This window comes from Staurois parvus, unplaced genomic scaffold (assembly GCF_062004578.1).
Source record: "Staurois parvus isolate SC_StPar_1 unplaced genomic scaffold, SC_StPar_1.0 ptg000380l, whole genome shotgun sequence".
NCBI classification, from domain to species: domain Eukaryota; kingdom Metazoa; phylum Chordata; class Amphibia; order Anura; family Ranidae; genus Staurois; species Staurois parvus.
In genome coordinates this window covers 3,136,398-3,148,729 of record NW_028318176.1, presented here as the reverse complement: position 1 = coordinate 3,148,729, position 12,332 = coordinate 3,136,398, and the positions used below count along the sequence as shown (strand labels likewise).

The 12,332-nt window shown below is 50.4% G+C and overlaps 1 protein-coding gene across 2 annotated transcripts; it reads right to left on the bottom strand.

Annotated features, from left to right (window-relative positions):
- Positions 1–3,295: 3,295 nt before the first annotated feature.
- On the bottom strand, positions 3,296–11,785 carry LOC149456043 (uncharacterized). Of its 2 annotated transcripts, XM_089685559.1 has the most exons (8): positions 11,750–11,785; positions 10,875–10,998; positions 10,661–10,758; positions 9,842–10,171; positions 9,462–9,761; positions 9,176–9,382; positions 6,036–6,174; positions 3,296–5,884 (listed from the first exon to the last, which is right to left on the bottom strand). In XM_089685559.1, the coding sequence occupies exons 1-8, from the start codon at positions 11,780–11,782 to the stop codon at positions 4,470–4,472; spliced, it is 2,646 nt and encodes an 881-aa protein (XP_089541685.1). In that variant the 5' UTR covers positions 11,783–11,785; the 3' UTR covers positions 3,296–4,469. The 2 variants fall into 2 exon arrangements, with proteins under 2 accessions (XP_089541685.1, XP_089541686.1); XM_089685560.1 differs by lacking the exons at positions 10,875–10,998; positions 11,750–11,785 and having other exon boundaries at positions 10,260–10,726.
- Positions 11,786–12,332: the final 547 nt, after the last annotated feature.

The following is a 12,332-nucleotide window of genomic DNA, read 5'->3' as shown; positions in this document are numbered from 1 at the left end:
GACAGGAGGCGTCAGTATAAGAGGGGGAGTGAAGCTGGTATCACTCCGCATGGGACAGGAGGTGTCGGGATAAGGGGGAGTGAAGCTGGTATCACTCCGCATGGGACAGGAGGCATCGAGATTAGAGGGGGAGTGAAGTTGGTATCAATCCGCATGGGACAGGAGGCATCGGGACAAGAGGTGGAGTGAAGTTGGTATCACTCCGCATGGGACAGGAGACATGGGGACAAGAGGGGGATTGAAGTTGGCATCACTCCGCATGGGACAGGAGGCATCGGGACAAGAGGTGAAGTTGGTATCAACCTGCATGGGACAGGAGGCATCAGGATAAGAGGTGGTGTGAAGCTGGTATCACTCCGCATTAGACAGGAGGCGTCGGGACAAGAGGTGAAGTTGGTAACACTCTGCATGGGACAGGAGGCATCGGGATAAGAGGTGGAGTGAAGCTGGTATCACTCCGCATGGGCCAGGAAGCATCGGGACAAGAGATGGACTGAAGTTGGCATCACTCCGCATGGGACAGGAGGCATCGGAACAAGAGGTGGAGTGAAGTTGGTATCACTCCGCATGGGACAGGAGGCATCGTGACAAGAAGTGGAGTGAAGTTGGTATCACTCCGCATGGGACAGGAGGCGTCGGGACAAGAGTGGGAGTGAAGTTGGTATCACTACGCATGGGACAGGAGGCGTCGGAATAAGAGTGGGATTGAAGTTGGTATCACTCCGCATGGGACAGGAGGCGTCGGGATAAGAGGTGGAGTGAAGCTGGTATCACTCCGCATGGGACAGGAGGCGTCAGTATAAGAGGGGGAGTGAAGCTGGTATCACTCCGCATGGGACAGGAGGTGTCGGGATAAGGGGGAGTGAAGCTGGTATCACTCCGCATGGGACAGGAGGCATCGAGATTAGAGGGGGAGTGAAGTTGGTATCAATCCGCATGGGACAGGAGGCATCGGGACAAGAGGTGGAGTGAAGTTGGTATCACTCCGCATGGGACAGGAGACATGGGGACAAGAGGGGGATTGAAGTTGGCATCACTCCGCATGGGACAGGAGGCATCGGGACAAGAGGTGAAGTTGGTATCAACCTGCATGGGACAGGAGGCATCGGGACAAGAGATGGAGTGAAATTGGTATCACTCCACATGGGACCGGAGGCATCGGGACAAAAGGTGGAGTGAAGTTGGCATCACTCCGCATGGGACAGGAGGCATCAGGGCAAGAGGTCGAGTGAAGATGGTATCATTCCACATGGGACTGTCGGCATCGGGACAAGAAGTGGAGTGAAGTTGGTATCACTCCGCATGGGCCAGGAGGCATCGGAACAAGAGGTGGACTGAAGTTGGTATCATTCCACATGGGACAGGAGGCATCGGGACAAGAAGTGGAGTGAAGTTGGTATCACTCTGCATGGGCCAGGAGGCATCGGAACAAGAGGTGGACTGAAGTTGGTATCATTCCACATGGGGCAGGAGGCATCGGGACAAGAAGTGGAGTGAAGTTGATATCACTCCACATGGGACAGGAGGCATCGGGACAAGAGGTGAAGTTGGTATCACTCCGCATTAGACAGGAAGCGTCAGGATAAGAGGGGGAGTAAATTTGGTATCACTCCGCATGGGACAGGAGGCGTCGGGATAAGAGGGGGAGTGAAGTTGGTATCACTCCGCATGGGCCAGGAGGCATCGGAACAAGAGGTGGACTGAAGTTGGTATCATTCCACATGGGACAGGAGGCATCGGGACAAGAGGTGGAGTGAAGTTGATATCACTACACATGGGACAGGAGGCATCGGGACAAGAGGTGAAGTTGGTATCACTCCGCATTAGACAGGAAGCGTCAGGATAAGAGGGGGAGTAAATTTGGTATCATTCCACATGGGACTGTCGGCATCGGGACAAGAAGTGGAGTGAAGTTGGTATCACTCCGCATGGGCCAGGAGGCATCGGAACAAGAGGTGGACTGAAGTTGGTATCATTCCACATGGGACAGGAGGCATCGGGACAAGAGGTGGAGTGAAGTTGATATCACTACACATGGGACAGGAGGCATCGGGACAAGAGGTGGAGTGAAGCTGGTATCACTCCGCATTGGACAGGAGGCGTCGGGATTAGAGGGGGAGTGAAGTTGGTATCACTCCGCATGGGCCAGGATGCATCGGGATAAGAGGGGGAGTGAAGTTGGTATCACTCAGCATTAGACAGGAAGCGTCAGGATAAGAGGGGGAGTAAATTTGGTATCACTCCGCATGGGACAGGAGGCGTCGGGATAAGAGGGGGAGTGAAGCTGGTATCACTCTGCATTGGACAGGAGGCATTGGGATAAGAGGTGGAGTGAAGCTGGTATCACTCCGCATTGGAAAGGAGGCATCGGGACAAGAGGTGGAGTGAAGTTGGTATCACTCCGCATAGGACAGGAGGCATTGGGAGAAGAGGTGGAGTGAAGTTTGTATCACTCCGCATGGAACAGGAGGTGGAGTTAAGTTGGTATCACTCTGCATGGGACAGGAGGCGTCAGGTCAAGAGGTAGAGTGAAATTGGTATCACTCCACATGGGACAGGAGGCGTCAGGACAAGAGGTGGAGTGAAGTTGGTTTCACTCCACATGGGACAGGAGGCATCGGGACAAGAGGGGTCTCTTCATAAAATAATATGCGTACAATTCGCCGGGTGAAAGTACGTGTACATTCCTTCTCTGTGAATGGGGGGAAAGGTGAATGTTATTTGGATTTTTGGCGGTTGAATGTTTTCCATTGATTTAGAAAGAAAAATACCACATTTGACCAGTAGATGATCCTATCTCCTATGATACTTGGCGCCATCTCATGGCCAAATTCAGTATTTTCTGTTTTACATCAATGGTCGGCTTATTATGGTTGGTTTAAGTGACTCATCTAGAAGACATTTCCCGCACTCACGGCACTAATACACCTCGAGGGTTTTGCGGGACCCGATGTCCAGGAAGAGAGAACTTCAGTGAGGAACAATTCCCTCCCTCCGTGTGAGATCTCTGATGTCTGTAGAAATTGTTTTTGAAAAATATTTCCCGCACTCAGGACAGCAATACGGCTTCTCACCCGTGTGCAAACTCTGATGTGTAGAAAGAGAGGACTTTTCTGAAAAACATTTCCAGCACTCAGGGCAGGAAAAGGGCTTATCCACCGTGTGAGATCTCTGATGTGAGACAAGCTCTGATCTCTGTGTAGCACTACCCCCTTTGGAATCCCTAGATTTGGGTCCCCCTAAACACGCATCTTCACACAAGCTTGCATCCAGAGTCAGAGATCAGTCCTTGAGCTTTGGTTTGGTTGTTTATTGAAGGGACTTGAACTGGGATGGGGTTAGGGGGGGTACAGAATGCCCAGGGAACTGATGAACTGAGGACAACTTCATGGAACTATTTACAGGCCTTCACTGCAGCACGATCTCTGTTAGAGAGACCCTAGATGTTTCCTCAATGTGTCACCCCACACTCTAGATGTCTCCTCAATGTACCACCCCAGAACCTAGATGTCTCCTCAATGCACCACCCCAGACTCTAGATGTCTCCTCACTGCACCACCCCAGACTCTAGATGTCTCCTCACTGCACCACCCCAGACTCTAGATGTCTCCTCACTGCACCACCCGACTCTAGATGTCTCCTCACTGCACCACCCCAGACCCTAGGTGTCTCCTCAATGTACCACCCCAGACTCTAGCTGTCTCCACAATGTACCACCCCAGACCCTAGATGGACTTCTCACTCAGCAATCTGGAGGTATCCCTGAACAGGGGATCTGGTTTCTGTTACTTTAAAAGTGAACAATCCTAAATAGGCAGCGAATCTGGTTCCCCACCAGAGTGCTCTTTCCCTATCCGCCCAGGGGGGGTGCATGGGTACTCACTCAGATTCTATCCTGTACCACTGGTGGCTGCTAGGCCACTCCTTCCCTGACATACAGGTGGTCCTCGCTCTGGGGACAAGTGAAATTCTGAGCTTCTCCCTTTCCAGCTCCAGACCTGCAGGTAGGCCCCATCCCCCTGGGCCTTCTTGCTGCCTCGGGCCTTCAGCCTGACATCTTCCTCACTGTCTTCCACCAAACTCTCCTGCAACTGAGCAGGTTCCAAAACTTAAGGGTGTCCTGGCCCCTTTCCAACCCAGTTGGGTATTGGCTCAGATCCTTCAAGTGTACAAGCCAGCCACTCCTCAGATCCACCCACTGGCTCTAGGGCCTTTTTCCTAAGCCCTAGAGCAGGGGGAATTTTCAAGGGGCTGGCAGAGCCTTTCAGCTCCTGACCACAATTTGAACTTCTGGCTATTACACTCAGCCTTCCTCACTGTCAATCAGGACTCTAGCTCCCCCTACCTAAACTAGATAGGTGCTACTTTTGCACAAAACATTTCCCGCACTCAAGGCACTAATACACCTCCAGGGTTGTGTGGGACCCCTGATGTCCAGGAAGACAGGAATTCAGTGAGGAACATTTCCCTCAGTCAGACCAGGAAAGTTCGTTCTCCTCCATGCCTAATCGCAGATGGCTGTAAGCAGAGGACTTCTGGGGGTTACACTTCCACCAATCAGAACAGGGAAGCGCATCTGCCTCCGTTTGCAATCTCACATGTGCGTCAAGATCGGACTTAGTTTGAAAACATTTATCACATTTAGGACAGGAATACAGCTTCTTCCCTCTGTGAGATCTCTGATGATAGGAAAGAGAGCCCCTGTGTGAAAAACATTTCCCACACTCACGACAGCAATATGGCTTCTCCCCCCTGTGAAATCTCTGATGATCGGAAAGAGAGGCCCTCTCTGAAAAACATTTCCCACACTCAGGACAGGAATACGGCTTCTCCCCCGTGTGAGATCTCTGATGTTTGTAAAGATTGGACTTCTGTGAAAAACATTTCCCACACTCAGAACAAAAATACGGCTTCTCCCCAGTGTGTAACCTCTGATGTGTGGTAAGATTGGACTTCATTGAAAAACATTTCCTGCACTCAGCACAGGAATACGGCTTCTCCCCCGTGTGAGTTGTCTGATGTATGTAAAGACTGATCTTCTGTGAAAAACATTTTCCGCACTCGGGACAGGAATACGGCTTCTCCCCTGTGTGCAATCTCTGATGTACGTAAAGACTGGACTTGTGTAAAAAACAATTCCCGCACTCTGAGCAGGAATGTGGCTTTTGCCCCGTGTGAGACCATTGGTGTCTGCTGAGAGTGGATTTCTTTGAAAAAAGTTTCCCGCACTCAGAACAAGAAAACGGTGTTTCCCCTGTGTGGGATCTCTGGTGTTTAACAAGGTCTGATTTTTGTACAAAACATTTCCCACAGTCAGAACAGGAATGAAGCTTCTCCCTTGTGTGAGATCGCTGATGAGTGTAAAGATTGGACTTATCTGAAAAACATTTCCCGCACTCAGGACAGGAAAACGGCTTCTCTCCAGTGTGACATCTCTGATGTATGGAAAGTTTCCACTTATATAAAAAACATTTCCCACACACGGGACAGGAATGTGGCTTTTCACCTGTGTGAGAGGTCTGATGTCGGGAAAGACTGGATTTTTTTGAAAAACATTTCCCGCACTCAGGACAGGGATGAGGCTTCTCTCCCATGTGAGCTCTTTTATGCTCATTAAGATTGAATTTAGAATGGAAACATTTCCCGCACTCAGTACAGGGAAACCTCCTATTTGTTGGAAGGCCGGCATGGTCCCGCACAGTCTGAGGTTCCTCAGGATACGAGGAATCCGATGGTCCATCTACACTGGGTGGTGCCGGATGGACATTGGAGGGAGCCGGGTTTTCTCCTGGACTATACTGTGTGATGTCCTCATCTTCTACTTTCCAGTCTGGAGACAAAGTGAGACAATCCCCTGAGGTTTTTCTCATCTCCCAGCCATGGACTAAAATACAAAGACAAAGAGGATTACTAGACAGGAGCTAATTGGTTCCCCCAAACCAGAAAGACAGAGAGAGATCCAATGAGAACTTTATCATCTGGACCAATCATTGAGCAGTATGGGTGGAGGAATGGATTTAGTGTTCATGACTCACCTGTGCTGATCTCTGTAGGAGTGTCCTCCTCTATAAATGTCCCCGTTATTCCATCCTCCTCCATAGACTGCTGATCATCCCTCACATACGCCTCTTCTTCTGATTTCACCTCAAATTCTATATCGATTGGATCTCCACTCTACATCAAGAGAAGGAGAGGAAACATAAGATTGAAAGTGGCTGTAAACCTGCAAAAATCAAACAAAAATAGAACATAAAATCTAATAAAGAAGAAGAGCACAAGCCATTTGTGAGAAGTGTGGCTGGTAGAAGAGCAGCCTGCCATTAGCAATCCTCTCCGCAATATTGAAAAAAAAAAAAAAAAAAAAAAAAAAGGGTGACGCCACGCCCCTTGATTGACAGCCTGTATAATGAGATATATACAGGAGGAGGTAAGAAGGAGGAATGTCTGCTGCTGCTCTGCACCTCCCTGAGAGGGAGAGGGGGGGGAAGTGAGAGAGAGAGAGGGGGGAAGCGAGAGAGAGAGGGGGAGCGAGAGAGACGGGGGGGGGGGCGAGAGACAGGGGGAAGCGAGAGAGAAGGTGAGAGGGGGGGGGAGAGAGAGAGAGAGAGGGGGGGGAGAGAGAGAGGGGGAGAGGGGAGAGAGAGAGGGGGAGAGAGAGGGGGGAGAGAGGGGGAAGAGAGAGGGGAGAGAGAAAGGAGGAGGAGAGAGGGGGAGAGAGAGAGAGGAGGAGAGAGGGGGGGAGAGAGAGAGGAGGAGGAGAGAGGGGGGGAGAGACACACAGAGTTTCAAGCCAGCCATTGAGTCCCTGAAAGACACGGCATGAGAACCTCCTACGCCATCAGGAGACCACTGTACCACCTTCAACCTCCGGTAAGAGTCTGGCTTAGAATCTTTGATAGAGTCATCACCCCAATCCTTCTTTATGGCAGTGAAGATTGAGGGTCTTCTCACCTACCCAGACCAATCCAAATGGTACTTCAGCCCGTCAGAAATATTCCATCTAGAATTCTGCAAGCACCTCCTCCAAGTCCACCAGAGCACCTCCAACAGTGCTTGCTGGTCAGAGTTGGGCAGAGTTCCTTTGCTTCTCGCAGTACAGCAGAGGGCGCTATCATATGGGGGCCATCTACAAAACAGCAGTCCTAACTCGTACCACCATAAGGCCCTACTGACCAATAAGGACCAGTCAAAGCCATGGGGCCTGCCACAACTCGCCTTGTCCTCCCCAAACACCCAACAAGCGGCCTGACAAAATCTCAAATAAAAACATAATGAAGGATTCCCCAAAAATGATGTTGAGGAATGAAGAATTGAAAGAGCCAACTCCAAGAAATGGTTTACCAGTCACTACAGAGGGTCTACAAACTGACCCTGTACCTGGAGGTGCTACAAGACCCCAAAGACAGACAGACCCTGAGCCGGTAGAGTGCCCACAGCCTGAAAATCCAATCAGGACGGCACAGACAGACCTACAAGTCCAGGGAGAGTAGACTGTGCCAGCAATGTCACTAGGGGGTCCTGGAGGATGAGGAGCTCTTCTTGCTAAAATGTGACCAGGGGGGTCTTGGAAGATGAGGACCACTTCTTGCTAAAATGGGACCAGGGGGTCCTGGAGAATGAGGACCACTTCCTGCTGCAGTGTGACCAGGGGGTTCTGGAGGACAAGGACCACTTCCAGCTACAATGCGAATAGGGGGTCCTGGAGGACAAGGACCACTTCCTGCTGCAATGTGACCAGGGTGTCATGGAAGATAAGGACCACTTCCTGCTACAATGTGACCGGGTGTCATGGAGGAGGAGGACCACTTCCTGCTACAATGTGAGTAGGGGTTCCTGGAGGACGAGGACTACTTCCTGCTACAATGTGAATAGGGGGTCCTGGAGGACGAGGACCACTTCCTGCTATAATGTGACCAGGGCGTTCTGGAGGATGAGGACCGCTTCCTGCTATAATGTGACCAGGGCGTTCTGGAGGACGAGGACCGCTTCCTGCTATAATGTGACCAGGGCGTTCTGGAGGACGAGGACCGCTTCCTGCTACAATGTGACCAGGGCGTTCTGGAGGACGAGGACCGCTTCCTGCTACAATGTGACCAGGGTAATCTGAAGGACGAGGACCGCTTCCTGCTACAATGTGACCAGGGGGTTCTGGAGGATGAGGACCGCTTCCTGCTACAATGTGACCAGGGGGTTCTGGAGGATGAGGAACGCTTCCTGCTACAATGTGACCAGGGTGACCTGGAGGATGAGGACCGCTTCCAACTACAATTTGACCAGGGTGGCCTGCAGCACGAGGACCACTTCCTGCTACAATGTGACCAGGGTGACCTGGAGGACTAGGACCACTTCCTGCTACAATGTGACCAGGGTGACCTGGAGGATGAGGACCGCTTCCAACTACAATTTGACCAGGGTGACCTGGAGGACGAGGACCACTTCCTGCTACAAATGTGACCAGGGTGACCTGGAGGACGAGGACCACTTCCTGCTACAATGTGACCAGGATGACCTGGAGGATGAGGACCACTTCCTGCTACAATGTGACCAGGGAATTCTGGAGGATGAGGAACACTTTCCTGCTACAATGTGACCAGGGTGACCTGGAGGACGAGGAACACTTCCTGCTACAATGTGACCAGGGTGACCTGGAGGACGAGGACCACTTCCTGCTACAATGTGACAAGGGTGACCTGGAGGATGAGGAACACTTCCTGCTACAATGTGACCAGGGTAACCTGGAGGATGAGGAACACTTCCTGCTACAGTGCCCCAAGTACTCATCAGTGAGTGACACTCACTTCCAGAGACTCTCCGCTCTCATCCCGGATAGAAGAGAGGAGGAAACTTCAAATTCTACCGGGAGAAGAGAAGCCAATGGTGGAAATAGCTGCACAATATGTGACAGCATGCCACAAACTGAGAGGGACTCAAAACGAAGGACTCAACTCAACATGTCCTACAACTGATTGAGGAGGCATTATTGAGAGATACACACCATGTGATTTAGGTTATAACAACATCTACTGAACTATGCAAATACATTGTGTTTTGGGAATTTGGGTTTTCAGCCACTTCAATAATGCAAGACCACAGAGAGAACGTCACCATGTAGGATCCACACATTGTCTGGCATGGCTGAGTCCCTTTCATGGCCTAGATCCTTCATCAAACCAACCTTGTAATTGTGTGTATAGTTGTGGCCTTCCTGTGTGGAAGACCGGGAATACAGAGGACATCTCTCTGGTGGGCTTGATAGCTTCATCATGGTGTCCTCATAGAGATCCTTATGTTCTTCAGAACACTCCTCCATCACTCTATACTCCTCATCCTCCTCTTTATACTTTTCTTTAACATCAAAATTATCATCCCCGAGGATTCCACTCTGAATATAAAATAAAACATTCATTGTAACAAACATGCTGTGTATAAATCACAACTATCAACAATTGTTCCTCATCTACCTGATGATAATGAGGGATGGTGTGACCTTCCTGTGTGGAATCCCGGGAATACAGAGGACGAGGACATCTCTCTGGTGGGTTCCCATGACTGGATCCATCTACCTGATGATGGTGACGGATGGTGTGACCTTCCTGTGTGGAAACCCGGGAATACAGAGGACGGGGACATCTCTCTGGTGGGTTGCTGGTATTAGGTGGCTCCATCATATCCTTGTGTCCTTCTGAAAACTCCTCCATCACTCCATACTCCTCATCCTCCTCTTCTTTAACATCAATATTATCATCCCCGAGGTTTCCACTCTAAACATTCAAAAAGAAATTCAATGTAACAAACACCCTTGAGGAACAATCACTAATAGTTGTGATTTATACACATCTACCTGTTGATGGTGAGGGATGGTGTGACCTTCCTGTGTGGAATCCCGGGAATACAGAGGATGGGGACATCTCTCTGGTGGGTTCCCATGACTGGATCTATCTACCTGATGATGGTGAGGGATGATGTGACCTTCCTGTGTGGAATCCTGGGAATACAGGGGACGGGGACATCTCTCTGGTGGGTTCCTGTAGCTGGATGACTCCTCCATAGTGTCCTGGAACAGATCTTTGTGTCCTTCTGAAAACTCCAACTCCTCCATCACCCCATCCTCATCCTCCTCCTCTTTCATCTCTTCTTTAACCTCAACTGTAGAATCTCTCAGGTTTCCACTCTGAATATATAATAAAATGACATCAATGGTAACAATGCAGATAATGTACAGATCCTAATGATACTATCAGTGATTGTTCCTCATCTACCTGATGATGGTGGGGGATGGTGTGACCTTCCTGTGTGGAATCTCGGGAATACAGAGGACAGGGACATCTCTCTGGTGGGTTCCCATGACTGGATCCATCTACCTGATGGTGAGGGATGGTGCGACCTTCCTGTGTGGAATCCCAGGAATACAGAGGACGGGAACATCTCTCTGGTAGGTTCCCATGACTGGGTCCATCTACCTGATGGTGAGGAATGGTGTGACCTTCCTGTGCTGAATCCCGGGAATACAGAGGACGGGGACATCTCTCTGGTGGGTTCCCATGACTGGATCCACCTACCTGATGATGGTGAGGGATGTGTGACCTTCCTGTGTTGAATCCCGGGAATACAGAGGACATGGACATCTCTCTGGTGGGTTCCCATGACTGGATCCACCTACCTGATGATGGTGAGGGATGTTGTGACCTTCCTGTGTGGAATACCGGGAATACAGAGGAAGGGGACATCTCTCTGGTGGGTTCCCAAGACTGGATCCATCTGTAGGAAACACACACACTGACTGAATCCATTGTTTCTATGTATTTATCAGATGATGGGGGATCTAGGTGGAGCCTCCGTACTGCTCTCTCCTTTCCAATAAAATCTCCTCTTACCCAGTAATGTGAGGGGCAGCTGATTGTCCATCATGACGTCCTTGTAGAGGTCCTTGTGTCCTTCTAAATACTCACACTCCTCCATGGAGAAATAGACAGTGACACCCTGACACCTTATAGGAACCTGACACACACAATGATACAGTCACCATTCAGACACATCCCTTGGATTCAACCTTCACAGACATCAGGAATAGTTATTTCCTCCTCATTATTACTACATAAAATATATAAAAGAAAAAAGTTTGTATTTTAAAGCCACCTCTAATTAAAACCCTCATCCCGTAATATCATGGAGTCAGTCAGTATAGACTGAGGAGGTGAGAAGGTGATTGGTGGGAAAGGTGACATCTCCACAATGAGGAGAATGTTCCGGCCCCGGAAATGAGGGAATGTTCTGGCCCTGAAAGGGTTAATCTGGGTTCCCACACTATATATGTGTGTATCATCATCTGCTGGAGATAAAAGACGTCACAGTGATGATGGAGGAAGAGGACGGACGCGACGGTGGAGGGAGAGGACGGACGCGGCGGTGGAGGGAGAGGACGGACGTGACGGTGGAGGGAGAGGACGAGCGTGACGGTGGAGGAAGAGGACGAGTGTGACTATGGGAGAAGAGGACGGACGTGACTGTGGAAGAAGAGGACGGACGCAAAGGTGGAGGAAGAGGATGGGCGCGACGGTGGAGGAAGAGGACGGGCGCGACGGTGGAGGAAGAGGACGGGCGCGACGGTGGAGGAAAAGGACGGGCGCAACGGTGGAGGAAGAGGACGGACATGACGGGGGGTTACTGGGAGTAAATAGAAAATACGATGTTTTCACCTCCTCTGCTACCACTTCCACCAATATCTCCTCTCTACTTTCTCCCAACCTACCTCTCTCCGAAGCTTCCTATTTATACCTGACATCACTTCCTGTCTGTCCCTGACATCACTTCCTGTCTTCCATAGAGACTTCCTGTCTGGGTAGAAGTGAGATCACCACCTTGTGGAGCTCAGAGGAACTGCAGCCCAGAGAACCGTCTGGTAGTGTGACCCCGGCCTTGTGTTGGGTGTGTATGGACTGTATGTCCTCATAGAGGGGTCACCTCCACTCCCACCAAGGGGGACAGAAATATATGACTGCCTAGTCCAGCCTTTCTCAGCCAGGGTTCCTCCAAAGGGTTTTAGGGGTTCCTCCAAAGGGTTCTAGGGGTTCCTTCAGCAATGAACAATTTCTGTCTCTCAGTAACAACTGACATCAATGATCTGTAAGGGGGGCAGTCTTCCCACTGATGACCATGTAAGAATGTCCTTCCCCCACTGACCACTGATATAAGGGGGTCCTTCTCCCATTGGTCACCAATGTAAAGGGCCACTACACTGACCACTGATATAAGGGGGTCCTTCTCCCATTGGTGACTAATGTAAGGGACCACTGCACTGAGCACTGATATAAGGGGGTCCTTCTCCCATTGGT